General features: G+C 50.9%; 1 protein-coding gene across 1 annotated transcript in view; it reads right to left on the bottom strand.

Annotated features, from left to right (window-relative positions):
• Positions 1-8,054: 8,054 nt before the first annotated feature.
• Positions 8,055-21,985, bottom strand: part of LOC141164077 (uncharacterized) — a 22,276-nt gene continuing 8,345 nt past the window's right edge. Inside the window, exons 2-4 of the mRNA XM_073649234.1 lie at positions 9,461-11,294; positions 8,894-9,166; positions 8,055-8,060 (exon numbers count right to left, since the gene is read on the bottom strand). Of these exons, the coding sequence (XP_073505335.1) occupies positions 8,055-8,060; positions 8,894-9,166; positions 9,461-10,672 (1,491 nt within the window). The 5' untranslated portion in view covers positions 10,673-11,294. The remainder of the gene's footprint in view (positions 8,061-8,893; positions 9,167-9,460; positions 11,295-21,985) is intronic.

Genomic DNA, 21,985 nt, shown 5'->3' with positions numbered 1-21,985 from the left:
CTATAAGCGAGATAGCCAAAAGAGTACAGTCAGAACGGCAGGCCTACAACTCCACCTGGCCAAGGGAATTCTAGGCTTGCTCCCAGACTGACCAGGCCCTCATCCCTAGCAAGTACTCGGGGCCTATATACTTGTCACCAGTAAAGACCCCAGGACTGCACTGCAAAGACTCCGTGTCATTATTACTGATCCAGACACTATCACCACCATCATCCTTACACGCTGCCCTGAAGCTACACTCTTCCTGTGGGGAGTTACATCACCCTGCTGCGCACACCACCAGCTTCAGCGGACTGCCCCGCAGCAGCGGTTACCAATAACCGCAATCCACAGGTGGCGTAGTCGGACTATTTAAACCAGATACACATAGACTACCCTGGTTTGACCGCCCTGGGTCACGGACCGGGTCACCGCCACGGTGACTACAACCCCCAGCATCTACAAGGCCCAGCTGTGGGTATCCCCACTGCCCAGGGGGCGCTTCAACTTTGGCGTAGTCGGCAGGATTACGTGCCCGCTACCACCAGGTACTGCTCGCCTTCATAGACTGTGTCGCATACCGTGGTGAAGTTTTCCCGCCATCTGCTGCCGTTTTCCCGCCATCGTCCGCCATTTTCGGGTCGCCGCGCGGGAAGAAGAGGGGCGGAACCGCTGGAAACGCACAAAGTCTAAAGCCCTGCCCCACGCGCTGACGCAACGCCAGTTCCTGGAAGAAGCCCCAGCGAGCGCTAACATCAGACGCGTGCGATGCCAGGTCCTACAAGGAGACCATCGCCTGCGGAACTGCGGCCTACGGAGGAAAAGAGAAAGAAGGTAGGCCACGGTTCACTAGGGGGGAGGAAGACGCCGGATATGGAGGGAACTTCCACCGCCAGCGCCATTCACAATGCTCTATATCCCGGGAGCGGCGTGGCTGCCCCAGTACTCAGGAGAGTCGCACACCCTGAGTGACTTCAAAGAGAGACTAAGCAGCCTGTTTAAGGTATATCCCCGGGCCGAGGAGCAGAAAGTGAGCATCCTTATAGGCCAGTGGATTGGTGCAGCCCAGAGAGAGGTAAAATCCTGGTCAGCCAGAGAAAAAGGGACTGTAAAGGAGATACTTAGGAATAGAACACGTAGCACTACTGGACCAGGGTGCACGAGAGGAATCCAAGACCATAAAGTTAGTAGCAAAAATCTCGGCACACCATTAGCTGAATAATAGGTAATATTTTATATAAGCAGTCCACATCAAACGTTTCGGCCCCTTTTACGGACCTTCGTCAGTGTACTGCAGGTAAAGAGATAAGTATAACATAAATTCATTAGTATGCATAGATCACAGAATAGACATAAGACATGAGGTATAACATTGGGTCAAACAAGTGCCTATGTAACGGGTCTGGGAGGTGGAACCTCTGAGCTACTATACAAAGGGGCAGTCCTTGTAAGGAAGCGGGTGGCTCCCAGGGAAGGTGGGCAGGTAGACACGGCAAGTGACAGGAACAGTCTCTGGGTAGAAGGGCAGGTGGTCACGGCAAGTGACGGGGAAAGTCTCTTGACAGGCGGGTGGTCACGGCAAGTGACAGCAGGGTAAGAGTCTCTAGACAGGCAGGTGGTCACGGCAAGTGACGGCAAAGCCTCTAGGTAGGCTAGCAGGCGGGTAGCAGGTGAGCGCTCCCAGGTGAGCGGGTAAGAGTCTCTCGGCTGGCTGTCAGGTGGTCACGGCAAGTGACGGCAGAGCCTCCAGGTAGGCTAGCTGGCGGGTAGCAGGTGAGCGCTCCCAGGTGAGCGGGTAAGAGTCTCTCGGCTGGCTGGCAGGTGGTTTCAGGCAGGTATCAGGCAGGTATCAGGCAGGTGTCAGGCAGATATCAGGCAGGTATCAGGCAGGTGCTTCCTGATCCGCAGGCGGACTGGTCCATAGACAGACTGGCGGAAGCTGGTAGACAGACTGACGGACCGCAGGGAATGCAAGCAGGTAGACAGAGCTGGAAAACAGACTGGCAACGGGACCTGAGGGCTGAAGCAGAGGTGAAAGGCTTTGCAACAACTTTGCTCGGGCACCTCCATTTTGGGGGAGGTGCCTTATATATCGGAGCTCCACCGGCAATTGGCCGGGGACTCCTTAGGACGGCGCGCGCGGCCCCTTTAAGAGAGAGGGAGCGCGCGCCCTAAGCACGGTGCCCGGGAAGCAGCGAGCGCTGCCAGCAGCGCGGGAAGAGGATGCCGAGGATGGAGCAGGGAGGTGAGGGGAACGGCGTCTCTGCCTAGCAGGAGGCAGGGATGCCGACGCTACAGTACCCCCCCCTTTAGGCCCCCCCCTTTTTTAGGACAGAGAGAAATTTATCAAGGATGAGCGGGGCATGGATGTTCTCCCAGGGTTCCCATGTTCTCTCCTCAGGACCAAACCCCTTCCAATCCACTAGAAAAAAGGTCTTTTCTCTTACCCTTTTGGTGGCCAGAATGCTCTCTACCTCAAACTCGTCTTCAGCGGAAACCGGAGCAGGAGGCGTACCTGTAGACTTGGAAAAAGAGTTAAGTACCACAGGTTTGTGGAGAGATACATGGAAGGAGTTAGGGATCCGCAAGTTGGCCGGGAGTTTCAATTTATAGGCCACCGGGTTGATTTGTTTGATAACTTCCAGTGGGCCGATGAACCGAGGCCCTAACTTGTAGGAAGGAATCTTGAGCCGGACATATTTGGACGAGAGCCAGACTTTATCTCCAGGACGGAATTGGGGCGGATCCAGACGTCTTTTGTCAGCCTGTTTCTTCATCCGCTCGGAGGACAGAAGAAGTGCGGATCTGGTACTTTCCCAAATGGAGGAGAATTCGCTAACAAGAGATTCCGCGGCCGGATTATCCACCGAGGCGGAGACGGGAAACGGGATCCGAGGATGTTGACCGTAGACAATAAAAAACGGGGATTTGGAGGAAGACTCGCTCTCGTGATTATTATAGGAAAATTCGGCCCACGGTAAAAGATCCACCCAGTCGGAATGGTGGGCATTAATAAAGTGCCGGAGGTAACTGGTTAAAATTTGGTTGATTCGCTCTACTTGACCATTGGACTGTGGGTGATATGCAGAGGAGAAGTCCAAGGTGACCCCCAGCAGTTTACACATGGCTCTCCAGAAGCGAGAGGTGAACTGAACTCCTCGGTCGGATACGATGTGGAGAGGGAGACCATGAAGACGGAAAATATGATGGATAAAGTCTTAAGCCAATTCAGATGCAGACGGAAGACCCGGCAGGGGAATAAAGTGAGCCATCTTAGAGAAGCGGTCAGCGACCACCCAAATGACCGTACAACCAGCAGAGACTGGGAGATCCGTTATAAAGTCCATGGCTTTATGCTGCCACGGGGCAGCAGGTATGAGAAGAGGCAGAAGGCGGCCGGCTGGCAGATGTCTAGGAACCTTGTTGCGGGCGCAGGATGCACAGGCTGAGACAAAGTCTATTACGTCCTTGTGTAGGGTAGGCCACCAGTAATGCTGGGTAATAAGCTGGAGGGTCTTTTTCTGGCCAGCATGGCCAGCTAGCTTAGACGAATGTCCCCAGTGTAGGACTTTCTCACGATCAGGTACGGTTACGAACGTCTTACCGGGTGGTAGACGATTTAGATCCACGGGAGCCACCAGCATTACCTTGGCCGGGTCGATGATGTGCTTTGGCTCCTCCTCTAGATCGGAGAACAAAAAGGATCGGGACAAGCTTTGATATTTTTGTCTGCCGGGCGAAAATGAAGAATGAAATCAAAGCGGGCGAAGAACAAGGACCACCGGGCTTGGCGCGGGTTAAGTCTTTGGGCACTCTGGAGATAAGCCAAGTTTTTGTGATCCGTGTAGATAATTACCGGGTGAAGAGCCCCCTCGAGCAGGTAACGCCACTCCTCCAGTGCCAACTTAATGGCCAACAATTCTCGGTCTCCTATAGAATAATTGCGCTCAGATGAGGAGAAGAGTTTGGAGAAGAAGCCGCAGGTTACCATTCTTCCGGATGACGACTTCTGAGTGAGCACCGCTCCGGCTCCGGAGGAGGAAGCGTTTACTTCTAAGAAGAATTGTTTGTTGCTGTCCGGACGGTGCAGCACAGGAGCGGAGGAGAAAGCTTGTTTCAAAGACAGGAAGGCCTCCTCTGCCTCGGGCGGCCATTCTTTGGGATTAGCGCCCTTACGGGTGAGCGCAGAGATAGGGGCAGTCCGGGAAGAGAAGTGCAGAATGAAGAGGCGGTAGTAGTTGGCGAAGCCCAGGAACCGCTGGATAGCCTTCAACCCCTCCGGTCGGGGCCACTTCTGGATGGCAGAAAGTTTCTCAGGATCCATTTGTAGACAGGTCTGAGAGATGATGTAGCCCAGAAATGGAAGCGAGGTCTGCTCAAAGAGGCACTTCTCAAATTTTGCGTAGCGGTGGTTTTGCCTGAGCCTGAGCAGGACCTGACGAACGTCCCTCCGGTGTGTAGGGAGATCCGGAGAGAAGACCAAGATGTCATCCAGGTATACCACCACGCAGGAGTAGAGAAGGTCACGGAAGATATCATTGACCAACTCTTGAAAGACGGCGGGAGCATTACAGAGACCGAAGGGCATTACGAGGTATTCATAGTGGCCGTCCCGGGTGTTGAATGCCGTCTTCCATTCATCCCCCTGACGGATACGAACCAGGTTATAGGCCCCACGGAGATCCAGCTTGGTGAAGATTCGAGCACCCCTCAGACGGTCAAATAATTCAGGAATGAGCGGAAGGGGGTATTTATTCTTCACCGTGATCTGGTTAAGGCCTCTATAGTCTATACAGGGACGGAGTGAACCGTCCTTCTTTTTAACGAAGAAGAAGCCTGCTCCCGCCAGGGAGGTAGATTTCCGGATAAATCCCCGGGCCAGGTTCTCCTCGATATATTCAGACATGAACTGGGTCTCAGCAGCGGACAAAGGGTAGATACGTCCTCGGGACGGAGTAGCGCCAGGTACCAAGTCGATAGGGCAATCGTATTGTCTATGAGGAGGTAATGTCTCTGCTTCCTTTTTATTAAAGACATCAGCATAAGACCAATAGGGTACTGGCAGGCTGGGTAGATTGGCTGGGGGAGGAAAAGGACGGGCAGGACGAACGGGAACTAAACAAGTCTTATGGCAGTCCTGTCCCCAGCGAAGGACTTCTCCGGTCTGCCAATCAAGCACGGGAGCATGTCTCTGGAGCCAAGGTAGGCCAAGCAAAAGAGCATGAGAGAGTCCAGGTAGAACATGGAAGAAGATACTCTCAGAGTGCAGCATTCCCACCTGCAGAGTAATGGGTTCGGTGATAAGTTGAATGGGATGCGGTAAGAGACCCCCGTCCACGGAGGCGACAGATAAGGGTTCGGCCAGAGGTTTGGTGGGAATGCGGTATTTCTCTACCAGGGACTGGGAAATGAGATTTCCGGCAGCTCCAAAATCAAGTTGAGCTAGTTCAAAGTAACGGTTCTCCCCGCAGATGATAGAGACCGACAGCATCAGAAATGGAGAGGGTTTATTCTTGTCTAGGACGACCTCTCTGAGCGATCCTAGACACAGGCGTTTCCCGACCTCTCCGGGCAGGAACGGATCCGGTGCTCCTTACTGCCACAGTAGAAGCAGCTCCCCTCGGCACGGTGTGAATCTTGACGGGCTTTGACCATCTTGGTCTGGTCGACCTGCATTGGCTCAGGTGAGTGCGCCTGGGGAGTAACAGAGGAAGTGACGGGATTCTGGAAAGTAGGAGCAAGGCGAGGAAACCTCCTCTCACGGGTGACCTCTTTGGTACGCTCCTGGAACCAGATGTCAATCCGGGTGGCAAGTGTTATTAAGTCGTCGAGAGTGGTAGGAATGTCCCGACCGGCAAGTTCATCATTAATCCGGCCGGATAGACCCTCGCAGAAGACGGACACCAGGGCGTTGTTATCCCAGGAAAGCTCCGAAGCAAGGGTACGGAACCGTATGGCATATTGGCCCACGGTGAGACTCCCTTGACGGACGCGTAGCAGAAATGAGGTGGAAGAGGTCTTTCGTCCTGGTTCGTCGAAGACTTTCCGGAAGGCCGCAAGAAAGGCTGGCAGGTTGGACACCAGGGGGTCTCTTCTCTCCCATAGAGGATTTAGCCAAGCCAGCGCCTCCCCAGTGAGATGGGACATGATGAAGGCCACTTTGGCTCGGTCGGTGGAAAACTGGTGTGCCAAAAGTTCGAAGTGCAGAGTGCACTGGTTAATGAAGCCCCGTGCCTGACCGGGATCTCCACCAAAACGAGGCGGGGCGGAAAGGCGGGGACCGGGAAGGGATGTCATGGTATTGATGGGCAGCGGCGCTGCCGGGGTAGTAGTTGTGTGAGTAGAAGCAGCTCCCGACGAGGCAGTCAGTGTGTCCAGGCGGGAGTGAACACTACGCAGGTGGCCCAAGATGGAGTCCTGTTGGGACCTCTGACGGGAAAGTTCTTGACATAGGTCCGAGAGCGAGGGAGCTTGGGTGCCACAGGGTTCCATGGCCCGAGCAAACTGTAACGGGTCTGGGAGGTGGAACCTCTGAGCTACTATACAAAGGGGCAGTCCTTGTAAGGAAGCGGGTGGCTCCCAGGGAAGGCGGGCAGGTAGACATGGCAAGTGACAGGAACAGTCTCTGGGTAGAAGGGCAGGTGGTCACGGCAAGTGACGGGGAAAGTCTCTTGACAGGCGGGTGGTCATGGCAAGTGACAGCAGGGTAAGAGTCTCTAGACAGGCAGGTGGTCACGGCAAGTGACGGCAAAGCCTCCAGGTAGGCTAGCAGGCGGGTAGCAGGTGAGCGCTCCCAGGTGAGCGGGTAAGAGTCTCTCGGCTGGCTGGCAGGCGGTCACGGCAAGTGACGGCAGAGCCTCCAGGTAGGCTAGCTGGCGGGTAGCAGGTGAGCGCTCCCAGGTGAGCGGGTAAGAGTCTCTTGGCAGGCTGGCAGGTGGTCTCAGGCAGGTATCAGGCAGGTGTCAGGCAGGTGTCAGGCAGGCATCAGGCAGGTATCAGGCAGGTGCTTCCTGATCCACAGGCAGACTGGTCCATAGACAGACTGGCGGAAGCTGGTAGACAGACTGTCGGACCGCAGGGAATGCAAGCAGGTAGACAGAGCTGGAAAACAGACTGGCAACGGGACCTGAGGGCTGAAGCAGAGGTGAAAGGCATTGCAACAACTTTGCTCGGGCACCTCAATTTTGGGGGAGGTGCCTTATATATCGGAGCTCCACCGGCAATTGGCCGGGGACTCCTTAGGATGGCGCGCGCGGCCCCTTTAAGAGAGAGGGAGCGCGCGCCCTAAGCACGGTGCCCGGGAAGCAGCGAGCGCTGCCAGCAGCGCGGGAAGAGGACGCCGAGGACGGAGCAGGGAGGTGAGGGGAACGGCGTCTCTGCCTAGCAGGAGGCAGGGACGCCGACGCTACAGCCTATATTTGTATGCACATTTAGCATGGACAAAGAAGCTCACAGTATCACAGAGCAACTCTATAAAGAGATAAGTAAAACATAAATGGTATACAAGCAGTCATAGTATAACAAAAAAAGAGAGAATAGTGACATACCAGATGCTAATAAGTAGGGGAGCGGAGGGAGGAATAGGGAGCGCAGTGCCCTTGGAGGAATGTCCTGTGGATATGATTCATAAGGTGAGTATGACTAGATGTAATGAGGGGTGTGAAAGTTACCTGGTTAATCCTGCATACCTGGTGCACGGAGAATAGTTGCCTCCAGACAGACAGTCGCGGTATCCACCTCTGGTTAATGGTCTGCTGGTGAGGAGGGTGGCGTGCAGAGAGAAATAGGGGAGGGGGCGGGCTTAAGGATGATGGATAAGGCCAATGTCCTCTAGTAGGACGGTAATGTAATGCGCGCCTTCCGGTGACGTCACAGGAAGTGACATTGCGAGCTTCAGAGAGCGTGCGTGATTGGCTGGAGCACGCAGATGCGCAGATCCTTGGTGGTCACAGTGCGTTCCACCGGGTGGGAGGCGTCTAGCACAGGCATATTAGAGTATGTCACCTTATGTGGGTGTGAACTGCGCGTGAAGCAGGAGGGGAGGAGGCAGGGGAGAGGTAGACGGAGACCCTGATTCAGATCTGTAATAAAGAAAATACGCATTAGTATATAGCACAGAATAATTGAATAACATATTGTCACATTATTGGGGAAGGGAACAGCATCAAATGATGTCATCTTAAGCATCACTATGGATTACCAGTCTTAAGAGTGAGAGTTCACATAAATGACAGAAGGTCGTAGTCCTTATTAAGCCTCTTGGGGCTAAGGACTGCAGTTCATGGATCCAAAAGGCTTCTTGTTGTTTCAATTTTTGGATGCGGTTGCCGCCGCGACGGGGTTGCGGAATATGTTCAATTATCTGAAACTTAAGTTGTGCAACACTGTGTCCTAATGTGTGAAAATGATGAGGAATGGGTAGTAATAACTGTTTGCATCTGATGGTGGATTTATGCTTTGATATTCTGTCTTTGATGGGTTGTGTCGTCTCGCCTACATATACCAAACCACAGGGGCATTTGATGAGATAAACCACAAAGCTTGTGTCAAATGTGAAAAATCCTTTTATCGGGTATCTCTTGCCGGTGTGGGGATGATGGATTGTGTCACCTCTCAGGACGTTGTTGCACTGATGACACTGAAGACAAGGAAATGCGCCCTTTTTCTGTGTTTGTAACAGTCTTTGGCGTGGGCTAGATGTGACTGGACCCACGTCGGCTCGTATTAGGGAATCTTTTAAATTGGGAGCTCTTTTGAAACAAGGTAGAAAGGGTTTCTGAAATTCAGTGATGGTGGGGTATCCTGTCCTGAGGATATTCCAATGTCTGCGGATTGTCCTATGTAGTATGTAGGCTGTAGGATGAAACATGTGCACGAACGGGATGCGATTAGAGTTGTCCATCTTTGGATGTACTTGTGGGTATTGTTGTTGTTTTAGTAGTTGTGGTGGATAGCCCCGTTCTTGAAACTTGGTGGACATCTCACGTAGTCGCTGGTCCCGTAGTGTTGTGTCGGTAACGATTCTTTTGACCCTTTGGAACTGGGATTTGGGGATAGCTCGTTTTACTGACTCGGGGTGGTTACTAGAGAAGTGCAACAGAGTATTGCGGTCAGTCGGCTTCCGGTAGATGTCGGTTTTCAGGAGACCCTGATCGTCCTTGATGACTAGTGTGTCTAGAAAATTAATCTGTTTGGAATGTGAATTAATGGTGAAATTCAAATTGGGCCAGGCTGAGTTCATGTGGATAAGGAATTCTGTAAGGGTATCCTGGGAGCCCCCCCATATGCAAAAGATATCATCTATATAGCGTTTCCAGAGTATGGAATGTCTCTGGAAGAGGGGATGAGGGTAGATGATTTGTGCTTCAAAGGCTGCCATATAGCAATTTGCCTAAGGGGGGGCTACGTTCGATCCCATTGCAGTCCCAGTGGTTTGTAAAAAGAATGTATCTTGAAAAAGAAAATAGTTTTTTGTTAGAACCAGAGATAGTAGGTCTAAAGATAGTTCAATGACGGCCGGGTCTAGTTGTGCATCCCTCAGCATGGCTTCAACTGTACGGATTCCATCCACATAGGGGATCGATGTGTAGAGGCTGGAGACGTCAAAAGTGACTAGTAAAGCCTCAGAGGGAATCTGATGGATTTCCGTGAGGACATTAAGGAAGGCTCCAGTGTCTAATAAATAAGAGGGGCTCTTTTGGGTCAATGGAGTAAGAATTTTTTCTAAAAAGATTGAAAGAGGTGCTAGAACAGAATCGGTGGATGCTACTATGGGTCGACCTGGAGGTTTAGTTAGATTTTTATGAATTTTAGGTAAGATATAAAATATTGGAATAATGGGGTGTTTGTTGGTTAGAAAATCACATGTTTTCGTATCGATGATGCCTGCTAGTAAGAAACGCTGTAGAACTGATGCTATTTCTTGTTGAATTTGGGAGGTGGGATCTCTGGGTAGTTTTCTGTAAGTGGATTCATCCTGTAATTGTCTAAATATTTCTGTAATGTAATTGCATTTATCCATAATCACTATTGCTCCCCATTTGTCGGCTGGTTTTATTATGAGATCCTTATCCTCCTGTAGACTATGGAGGGCTTGTCGGTCAAGGGGGGTGAGATTGTTATGGTGGTGTAGCTTCCCTCTGTCTATGTTGTTTTTTAGATCTTGAAAGGCATTATCTATAAAGGAGATAAAGGTTTCTACCGCTGGTGTTCCTCGAGGGGGTCTGTACGTACTTTTGGGCTTCAAGCCCAAACTCTGTGCTGTGATACGTGCTGATGGATCTAAAGATATATTAATTGGGGAATTATTGGCAAAATGTGTTTTTAGGCATAATGTTCTGTAGAAACGCTGTAGTTCCATGTCTAACTGAAAAGTGTTGTATTTGTGTGTTGGGCTGAATGTTAGCCCTTTTTGTAGCACTGAGGTTTGGGCGACGCTAAGAGTTTTGGAGGAGATATTTACCACCAACGTTGAGCTCGGGATCTGGTGATCCTGGTAAAGTCTGTATTTCCTCCTCCGCCTGCCGCCTCGCCTCGTTGTCTTCTGGGTGGTTGTCGTCTGGGTAGGCCTAAAAAAGGAGCAGATTGTGTCAGTTGATCTCTGTGCTCTGTTTCGGAGCCTGATGTTGAGAAATCTGTGGATGATTTTGCTGATCGGTGGAAATTCCTGCCGGTAGAGGAGTTGTCCCGCCATTTATAGACTCAGTTTAGTTCGTAGTCTTCAGAATCCCTGATGAATTTATTCTTTTTCCTTGTTTCAGTATCTCTTTTGTGAAGATCGATATTCGCTTGAATTTTATTCTTTAGTTCCTGCTGTTAGAACTCTCCTGTTAGGTTTTTTCTATTTTGCTGGTCACATGACCTTTTTTGCCTATTTAATCCTGCTCCGCCCTCCTGGCCTTGCTGGACTTCATTGTAATTTCTACTCTTAAACTAGCCTGGTGCTTTGTTACTTTTCTCAGTCAGTTTAGCTAGGTCTTCGGACCTTTATGTTCTATGTTGTTTGTTTGTCTTTTACTGCTACAATTTCTGCTAGGAGGTGTCCAACTTTATCCCAGCCCCTAGTTCTTGTAGGGATCCCTCCCTTGCATCTATAGGTCTTTGTACAGACTAGCCGAGGACTTTAGCGGGTCTGATCGCAGGATCAGGTTCCCCGTTACATCGTAGGGATCTAGCTTAGTTCTATTGTAGGGACAGATCTCCTTTCTTTCCTTAGTGCTTGTAGCAGATCATAACACCTGCAGGTCCTCCGGACTGGTTGAGGATGTCAGTTGGTCTTCAATGTTCTTGATCTTTTCTTTAGTGGTGGTGATGGCCTTATGTAAGAAATCAACGGTTAGAACCATGAGATCAAATGAACATTTGTTAAGAATCAATTCAAATTTGGAACAATAATCAGGGATGTCTGAGAATAAGGTAGGGCGTATCTGTACTCGTAACCCTCTAGGGATTCTGTGGGCCCTGAGGTACTCTGTCAAGGTTACACAGTGAAGTTCAATATTTGTTAAATGCCTGCGTTCTTTCTCCACGTCTCGTCCACGTGTCTCCCTGGGTGGAACTCTGAGAAAATCACTGGAGAGGTTGGTCTGTGAGATGATACTGGAGGCTTCGGCGGCGTTGTATGAAAATGTGGAGGTTGTCATGGCACGGCAGTGTGCATACGGACAGGCGTAGATAATTAGGAATAGAACACGTAGCACTACTGGACCAGGGTGCACGAGAGGAATCCAAGACCATAAAGTTAGTAGTAAAAATCTCGGCACACCATTAGCTGAATAATAGGTAATATTTTACTTAAGCAGTCCACATCAAACGTTTCGGCCCCTTATTCAATTATTCTGTGCTATATACTAATGCTTATTTTCTTTATTACACTTCTGAATCAGGGTCTCCGTCTACCTCTCCCCTGCCTCCTCCCCTCCTGCTTCACGCGCAGTTCACACCCACATAAGGTGACATACTCTAATATGCCTGTGCTAGACGCCTCCCACCCGGTGGAACGCACTGTGACCACCAAGGATCTGCGCATCTGCGTGCTCCAGCCAATCACGCACGCTCTCTGAAGCTCGCAATGTCACTTCCTGTGACGTCACCGGAAGGCGCGCATTACATTACCGTCCTACTACAGGACATTGGCCTTATCCATCATCCTTAAGCCCGCCCCCTCCCCTATTTCTCTCTGCACGCCACCCTCCTCACCAGCAGACCATTAACCAGCGGTGGATACCGCGACTGTCTGTCTGGAGGCAACTATTCTCCGTGCACCAGGTATGCAGGATTAACCAGGTAACTTTCACACCCCTCATTACATCTAGTCATACTCACCTTATGAATCATATCCACAGGACATTCCTCCAAGGGCACTGCGCTCCCTATTCCTCCCTCCGCTCCCCTACTTATTAGCATCTGGTATGTCACTATTCTCTCTTTTTTTGTTATACTATGACTGCTTGTATACCATTTATGTTTTACTTATCTCTTTATAGAGTTGCTCTGTGATACTGTGAGCTTCTTTGTCCATGCTAAATGTGCATACAAATATAGGCACTTGTTTGACCCAATGTTATACCTCATGTCTTATGTCTATTCTGTGATCTATGTATACTAATGAATTTATGTTATACTTATCTCTTTACCTGCAGTACACTGACGAAGGTCCGTAAAAGGGGCCGAAACGTTTGATGTGGACTGCTTAAATAAAATATTACCTATTATTCAGCTAATGGTGTGCCGAGATTTTTACTACTAACTTTATGTAAAGGAGATACTGGCCCGCCTAAAGGACACTTTTGACACCCGCACCACCGCAGAGATAAAAATGAAGTTTTATGGGTGCAAACAACGGGCACAGGACAGTGTACGGGACTATGCTTTAAACCTGCAGGAGGCGCTGAGGGCCATCAAACAGGTAGACCCTGACAGTGTGCGTGATGAAAACAAACTGTTAACCGAACAATTTATTGAGGGTTTACTGTCCAGCGCCCACCGAACCCAGCTGCGCATAATGACTCTGCAAAACCCTGATTTAGACTTTGCTCAGTTTAAGGACAGGGCCATCCGGGTGCTACGGGAACCAGCACCAGGTGGCGCTACAGCTCACCGGCGCCCAGCTATCACCTACCACCAGGAGGTGGCACCCTTTTCCCCGGAGCCTGTAGGAGCTGATGCACAAACTCTGGACAGTGCCCCGTCAACAGACCTGCACCATCAGGTCCAAGAGCTAACTAAAAGTGTAGCTGCACTAACCAAAACTGTACAGTCCTTGCAGGTGTATCCCAAGGGAAAGATCCAGCTGGCTTCCAGTCCGGAGGACGTCCCGTGGCGCCGACAGAAGAGGATTCCACCATCCAGAGGGAGGAACAGCGACCGCTACGACCAGGACGGACACCCCATCTGCCGCCGCTGCAACCAGCCAGGACATTATCCAAGGTACTGTCATTTAAACGAGCAAAACCTGGGGCAGAGGGCCAACCCCCAGGCATAAGACCACCAGGCCCATCAAGCTGGCGAGACAAATATGTGGGAGGACGACCGGTCCTACCTGTCGTGCTGGACGGCTTCCCAATGAGCACGTTGCTGGACCCTGGATCCCAGGTGACCACCATCCCCTACATTCTTTTCAAACGGTACTGGACTGACTCTGACATCACCCGCCGTCCAGATGAACATTTGAGCATTTGTGCCAGCAATGGTCAACCCGTACCTCAGGTGGGGTTCAAAGAAGTGACCATAAAGGTTGGCAAAGTCGAACTGCCAGCACAAGGACTGATTATTGTCGAGATTGATCGCCGAGAAAGTCATCCCATGATAACTTTAGGCACTAATGTCATTGAAAATTGTCTTGCAGAAATAATTGTCTTGTTACAGCAGGTTGCGGAGACCACCAGTTCCAGTCAGCAGCGGGTTCTACAAAGAGAGATCAGAGCCAGAACCGGCGTCAGCACCCGGCGCACCCTGGCAAATGCCGGGGCCCTGAGCAGGCAGAGGGGCCCACTGGCGGTCGCGCACCCCGCTGGGCTATGGGCGGAGGAGAGCGGTATCAGCGCCCGCCCTTCTCCGCCGCTTGCTCAGGGCCCCGGCAGCTGGATACTTACCTCTCCCCGTGCCTCCGCAGATCAGCTGTCTTCCTGCTCTGCGCTCCCTTTGACGTCTCAGGTCAGAGGGCGCGGTGACGTCTTTACACCGCGCCCTCCCCTGAGCTGTCACAGGGAGCGCTGAGCGGGAAGACGCCGACAACGCTGGAGTCCCGACCCGAGCAGTTGCAGCAGGTAGCAGGTGAGGAGGAGGGAGGTGAGTATTTGATTTTTTTTTTTTTAATGTATGGAGGCATGGGGCAGTATAAAGAGAAGGGGGGGGGGCATCCTGCATGGGGCATTATAAAGAGAGGGGGGGGACATCCTGCATGGGGCATTATAAAGAGGGGGGGGGTGACATCCTGCATGGGGCATTATAAGGTGGGGAACAGCCTGCATGGGGCATTATAAAGAGGGGGGGGGTGACATCCTGCAAGGGGCATTATAAGGTGGGGAACAGCCTGCATGGGGCATTATAAAGGGGGGGCAACCTGTATGGGGCATTATGTGGGGGGTAACAGCCTGCATGGAGCATTAAAAGGGGGGGGCCTGTATGGGGCATTATGTGGGGGGTAACAGCCTGCATTGAGCATTATAAGGGGACCAGTATCCTGTATGGAGTGTTATATGGGGGCCAGTATTCTGTATGGAGCCTTATATGGGGGCCAGTATTCCGTATGGGGCCTTGTATGGGGCCTTATATGGGGGCCAGTATTCCGTATGGAGCCTTATAGGGGGCCAGTATTCCGTATGGAGCCTTATATGGGGGCCAGCATTCCGTATGGAGCCTTATATGGGGGCCAGTATTCCGTATGGAGCCTTATATGGGGGCCAGTATTCCGTATGGAGCCTTATATGGGGGCCAGTATTCCGTATGGGGCCTTATATGGGGGCCAGTATTCCGTATGGGGCCTTATATGGGGGCCAGTATTCCGTATGGAGCCTTATATGGGGGCCAGTATTCCGTATGGAGCATTATATGGGGGCCAGTATTCTGTGTGGAGCGATTCACCGGTTTCTGAGCTATTGTGGAATTTACAATAGATATCACTCATGTAATGTAAGAAGTGAAATCTTTGCATTGTACTATATATATACAGTACAGACCAAAAGTTTGGACACACCTTCTCATTTGAAGATTTTTCTGTATTTTCATGACTATGAAAATTGTACATTCACACTGAAGGCATCAAAACTATGAATTAACACATGTGGAATTATATACTTAACAAAAAAGTGTGAAACAACTGAAAATATGTCTCATATTCTAGGTTCTTCAAAGTAGCCACCTTTTGCTTTGATGACTGCTCTGTACACTCTTGGCATTCTCTTGATGAGCTGCAAGAGGTAGTCACCGGAAATGGTCTTCCAACAATCTTGAAGGAGTTCCCAGAGATGCTTAGCACTTGTTGGCCCTTTTGCCTTCACTCGGTCAGTCCAGCTCACCCCAAACCATCTCGATTGGGTTCAGGTCTGGTGACTGTGGAGGCCAGTTCATCTGGCGTAGCACCCCATCACTCTCCTTCTTGGTCAAATAGCCCTTACACAGCCTGGAGGTGTGTTTAGGGTCATTGTCCTGTTGAAAAATAAATGATGGTCCAACTAAACGCAAAAACGATGGAATAGCATGCCGCTGCAAGATGCTGTGGTAGCCATGCTGGTTTAGTATGCCTTCAGTTTTGAATAAATCCCCAACAGTGTCACCAGCAAAGCCCCCCCACACCATCACACCTCCTCCTCCATGCTTCACGGTGGGAACCAGGCATGTAGAGTCCATCCGTTCACCTTTTCTGCGTCGCACAAAGACACGGTGGCTGGAACCAAAGATCTCAAATTTGGACTCATCAGACAAAAGCACAGATTTCCACTGGTCTAATGTCCATTCCTTGTGTTCTTTAGCCCAAACAAGTCTCTTCTGCTTGTTGCCTGTCCTTAGCAGTGGTTTCCTAGCTGCTATTTTACCATGAAGGCCTGCTGCACAAAGTCTCCTCTTAACAGTTGTTGTAGAGATGTGTCTGCTGCTAGAACTCTGTGTGGCATTGACCTGGTCTCTAATCTGAGCTGCTGTTAACCTGCGATTTCTGAGGCTGGTGACTCGGATAAACTTATCCTCAGAAACAGAGGTAACTCTTGGTCTTCCTTTCCTGGGGCGGTCCTCATGTGAGCCAGTTTCTTTGTAGCGCTTCATGGTTTTTGCAACTGCACTTGGGGACACTTTCAATGTTTGCCCAATTTTTCGGACTGACTGACCTTCATTTCTTAAAGTAATGATGGCCCCTCGTTTTTCTTTACTTAGAATTTGTATTATGGCAAGAAAAAAGCAGCTAACAGTCCATTCAGTAAGACTATCAGAAATCCCACTTATTAAACCTGACAGGGCACACTTGTGAAGTGAAAACCATTTCCGGTGACTACCTCTTGAAGCTCATCAAGAGAAGGCCAAGAGTGTGCAAAGCAGTAATCAAAGCAAAAGGTGGCTACTTTGAAGAACCTAGAATATAAGACATATTTTCAGTTGTTTAACACTTTTTTGTTAAGTATATAATTCCACATGTGTTAATTCATAGTTTGATGCCTTCAGTGTGAATGTACAATTTTCAAAGTCATGAAAATACAGAAAAATCTTTAAATGAGAAGGTGTGTCCAAACTTTTGGTCTGTACTGTATATATATTTCTCCGCCGTATCTCTGCATCATGAATCGTGGTATGTGTTAAAGGGGCCCACTGAGACTCTTTCGCCCGGGGCCCAGAAAAACCTGGAGCCGGCCCTGATCAGAGCCCTGATGAAAAGACAACAGGTAGAACTGTCTGGTGATGAAATTGGCAGTGTCAGGATGAGTGACCCATTCCCTATTGCTATGCCCCCAAGAAGTGAAATGCTGATATGGTGTCGGGCAGCAATTTGTCTCCGGGGTAGAGATTACCAGGCCTTGGTAGAGCCCGTCTACTCTGACTGTAGGCCCACCATTTTGACAGCCAGGGGGGTGGTTGATGTCCGCCATGGGAGAGTGCCAGTCCGCATCCTGAACATTGGGGAAAAAGAAGTCCATTTGCCCCGGTATGCCAACCTGGCCAAGCTATTTACCGTCAATCAAAATGCTATAAAAACAGTGGAACCCTTACCTCCATCCAACCAGGCGGAGGGTAATGGTTCCGAGGGACAGATGGAGTACTGGTGTCAGAAGCTGCATGTGGGCACTGACTCCACCCCTCAACACCAAAAACAAGGAGTATACCAGGTGGTCCAAGAGTATAAAAGGGTCTTCAGTAAACACCCACTCGACTTCGGGCAGGTAAAGGGGGTTCAACACCATATCCCCACGGGAGACCATCCACCCATTAAAGAAAGGTACCGGCCTGTACCGCCAGCACACTACCAAAATGCCAAAGGGATGTTGCGAGAGATGAAGGAGGCTGGGGTAATAAGAGACAATTGTAGCACCTGGGCAGCTCCATTAGTTCTTGTAAAGGAAAAGGATGGCACAATGAGAATGTGTGTAGACTACAGGCAAATTAACCGCATAACACATAAAGATGCATACCCGCTACCCAGGATAGAGGAGTCACTGGCTGCGTTAAAATCTGCTAATTATTTCTCTACTTTGGATCTTACTAGTGGGTATTGGCAGGTTCCTGTAGCAGAGGCGGATAAGGAAAAGACAGCATTCACCACCCCGATGGGCCTCAGCGAGTTCAACTGCATGCCATTCGGGCTCTGCAACGCCCCAGGAACCTTCCAACGGTTGATGGAGTGCTGTCTGGGACATAAGAATTTTGAGACAGTCCTGCTGTACCTGGATGACGTCATTGTATACTCCCAGAAGTATGAGGACCATCTGAAGCACCTGGCGGAAGTGTTTGATGCCCTGGCTGGCTTTGGTCTAAAGGTGAAGCCCTCAAAATGTCATCTGCTGAAGCCCAAGGTACAGTACCTGGGGCACGTGGAGAGCGCTGATGGTGTAGCTCCAGCCCCCGATAAAATCACAGTAATCAAGGACTGGCCAAGACCCTCCACCGTAAAGGAAGTGCGGCAGTTCCTCTGGTTGGTAGGCTACTACCGAAGATTTATTCCAGGCTTCACCAAGATGGCGGCACCCATGCAGGACCTCCTGATAGGCCAGTCCAGGAAGGCCAAAAACCAGAAGCCGCCATTCAAATGGGACAAGCTGGAAGATGAGTCCTTGAAAATGGCCCTCACGGGGGACGAGATCCTGGCTTACCCTGATTATGGCCAGCCCTTCATCCTCCACACAGATGCAAGCAACGTGGGACTGGGAGCGGTGCTGTCCCAGATTCAGCAGGGCAGAGAACGGGTAATCGCTTATGCCAGCAGGAAGCTCCGGCCCACAGAAAGGAACCCTGAAAATTAAAGCTCCTTCAAGCTAGAGTTCCTCGCAGTGGTATGGGCAGTGACAGAAAGCTTTAAACATTACCTCGCCTCTTCCAAGTTCACCGTATTCACAGACAACAACCAGCTGACACACCTGGACACTGCGAAACTTGGTGCCCTGGAGCAGAGATGGATGGCCCGACTCTCCAATTATGAGTTCACCATCAAGTACCGGGCTGGACGCAAGAATGCCAACGCAGATGCACTGTCCCGGATGCCTAACTTGCCAGATGGGGGAGAAGACCCGGAAGAACTGGAAGAGATAGAAATCCCCGCTTTCCACCATCATGGAATAACTCAGTGCTCCCACTGTGTGAAAGACAGGTACTCTGCCACCAAGGAGGCCACGTTCAATCCCTTGCCCCACCACGGCTGGGCAGAAACACAAGACAGTGACCCGGCCGTTCACCTAGTCAAAGAGTTGCTGACACGAGCTGACTCATACCCTGACCCAGATGCTCCAGAGGAGACCAAACAGCTGTGGAAAGAGAAGAGTAAGCTGTTCATCTATGAAGGGAAGCTGTGTCGAAGAACTGTCAACTCCCGGACGCACGAGCTGATCTGGCAGGTGGTAGTCCCGAGGCGGGACGCGTCTATGGTCTTGGAAGCATACCACGATGGAGCAGGACACTTCGGATGGAAAAAGCTGGAAGTCCTGCTGCGTGAACGGTTCTATTGGGTTGGCATGAGAGGAACAATCGAGAGGTGGTGTCGAGACTGCGGACCGTGCAATCTGAGAAGGAGAGACCATGCCAGCCAGAGGGCTCCCCTGCAGCCCATCATCACCAAGCAGCCGCTCGAACTGGTAGCCCTGGACCATGTGAAGCTGTCCCCGAGCAGGTCAGGCTATGTCTACGCTCTCACCATCGTAGACCACTACTCCCGGTTCCTGGTAGTAGTGCCAGTCAAGGACCAAATGGCTCAGACAGCAGCCAGAGCTTTCCAGCAGCACTTCTGCCGCCCGCATGGTTACCCAGAACGCGTGCTAACTGACCAAGGTCCGGCCTTCGAGGCAGAAGTATTCCAGGAGTTCAGCAACCTGTATGGCTGCAAGAAGATCAGGACAACGCCTTATCACCCCCAGACCAACGGGATGTGTGAAAAGATGAACCAGATGGTGATAGACCTACTGAAGACATTGCCCCTAGAGGAACGCAGTCTGTGGCCAGAAAAGTTGCCAGACCTGGTGGACCTCTACAATCATATCCCAGTGAATTCCACCAACTGCACGCCAGCTTACCTGATGAGAGCGAGACCTGGTAAGCTGCCCATCGACCTGGATATGGGAGTTCTGACGCCCGAGGACGCCTCACCGGATGCGGATTGGGACACTGAGCGGCAACAGCAATACCGTAAGGTACAGGAAAGTGTTGAAAGAAGTCTGTCCCAAGCAAGAGAAAGGCAAGAGAGGACTTACAATCAACATGCACCTGCTGCCCCCTTGTCACCTGGAGAGCAAGTCCTAAAGAGGAAGAGGCGACTCCACAAGTTGGATGACCAGTGGGAAAAAGAGCCGTACACCATTCTACCATCAAGTCATGATAACACCAAGGTGTGCCTCATAAGTAAGGACGGAGGTGAGACAACAGCAACAGTTTCCAGAGACCACCTGAAGAAATGTCCCGAGCAGCTACAGCATGCTGAAGAAGGCCAAGATATCCCTCAACCCACAGAGGAAGTGGAAGAAATGGTCAGCACAGTACTCGGAGAATTTCCCCGGTCATGGACACAAGTAAATAATGCAGTAGTTGTGCCAGTACTTACATTTCTTCAACCAGCCCCTCAAGAAGCTGTAGAAGTCCCAGTAGAGTTGGAAGAACCATTAGCCCCGGAGACAGAAGATTCCTCATCAGCAGACCAGGAGTATCTACCCTCTGCTAGTAGCGAGCCAAAGGATCCGTAGGAAGCTGCCCAACCTACCAGTGACACCTCAAAATACCAGTAGTACAGATCACACAGTGCCCACTACACCAGGGGTAGGGAAAGTGGACCAGAGCGGAACACAGACAGTGTGTTACGCAGGTCTACCAGAAGCACCAGAGGTCAAATTCCTGCTCGTTGGAGAATTTAAGTGTAATGTATAACTGTAATGTTGAAATGTTTTATGTGTGCATTTAACCTGTTTTTCCAGTTACCCGACAGGTTTCAGAGACATTTTAGGTTATGGACAATGGATAACCAAAAACTTTGCCTGTAAATAGTTGCACCTGGAAAGTGCCCCTTTTGTGCCAGACCACAGAACAAAAACCCGTGCAGGTGGCTGAAGGCGTGGTCCAACATCCGGATCATCAGTGCCCTGTAGCCACCCCAGGGCCTCCGTGGAGGGTTTGGGACGGGTCCCTCAAACTACATCTTCAGTGAAATGGACACCTGGTTACGGATGATACCGTGACCTATAAATACTGTAGTGTCTGTAAATATTCTAATGTACATTGTATTTGTATTGTATATTGTTACCTGTTATATTTTTGCAAAATATGTTCAGTCCCGGAGTACTGAAATTTACTAGGGGGGAATGTGGCACCCCAGAGGGTCTGGTTGCCACAGTGGTAGTAATACCATGTCTGGGAGCAAAACAGGGGTGTCCTGGTCAGGGACACACTACAAGCAACACCTCCTGCTCCAGACCAGAGAGGGGAGGATCCTGCCCTATATAACTGGATCTGGAGGCGGGGTTAGTCAGTCTAGCCGGAGTCTAAGTTGAGTCTAGTCAGTGTCAGGAGTCTGATAGGACTAAGGAGCAAGGAGCTGAGGACTGGAGCTGTGCAGAGCTCGTCCTAGCCAGAGTAGACACAGAGGACCGGACACCGGAGTCCGAGGCTGTGGGACCCATCAAGCCCAGCAGCAGATACCGCAAGGCTGGAGACTGTAGGTCTCCTGGCCAACAGAAGCCCGGAGGCTCAGCCACACGAAAGGACCAGTACCGCCACAGAGGAGCGAGGAATACACGGGATCCGAGTTGCCAGCCACACGGGTGAGCAGTACATTACACTCAGGGACGTGGGCTACAACACGACTATAAGCGAGATAGCCAAAAGAGTACAGTCAGAACGGCAGGCCGACAACTCCACCTGGCCAAGGGACTTCTAGGATTGCTCCCAGACTGACCAGGCCCTCATCCCTAGCAAGTACTCCCATCGGGGCCTATATACTTGTCACCAGTAAAGACCCCAGGACTGCACTGCAAAGACTCCGTGTCATTATTACTGATCCAGGCACTATCACCACCATCATCCTTACACGCTGCCCTGAAGCTACACTCCACCTGTGGGGAGTTACATCACCCTGCTGCGCATATCACCAGCTTCAGCGGACTGCCCCGCAGCGGCGGTTACCAATAACCGCAATCCACAGGTGGCATAGTCGGACTATTTAAACCAGATACACATAGATTACCCTGGTTTGACCGCCCTGGGTCACGGACCGGGTCACCGCCACGGTGACTACAACCCCCAGCATCTACAAGGCCTGGCTGCGGGTATCCCCACTGCTCGGGGGGCGTGTCATGAGTGTCCGTCTTTCCTCCGGGACCGCCCTGCCATC

Source organism: Phyllobates terribilis, unplaced genomic scaffold (genome assembly GCF_046119375.1).
Source record: "Phyllobates terribilis strain yellow unplaced genomic scaffold, ASM4611937v1 Scaffold_10__3_contigs__length_209671492, whole genome shotgun sequence".
Classification (NCBI taxonomy): Eukaryota; Metazoa; Chordata; class Amphibia; order Anura; family Dendrobatidae; genus Phyllobates; species Phyllobates terribilis.
Note: the sequence above shows the minus strand (reverse complement) of the source record. Positions and strands in the feature narration are given on the sequence as shown.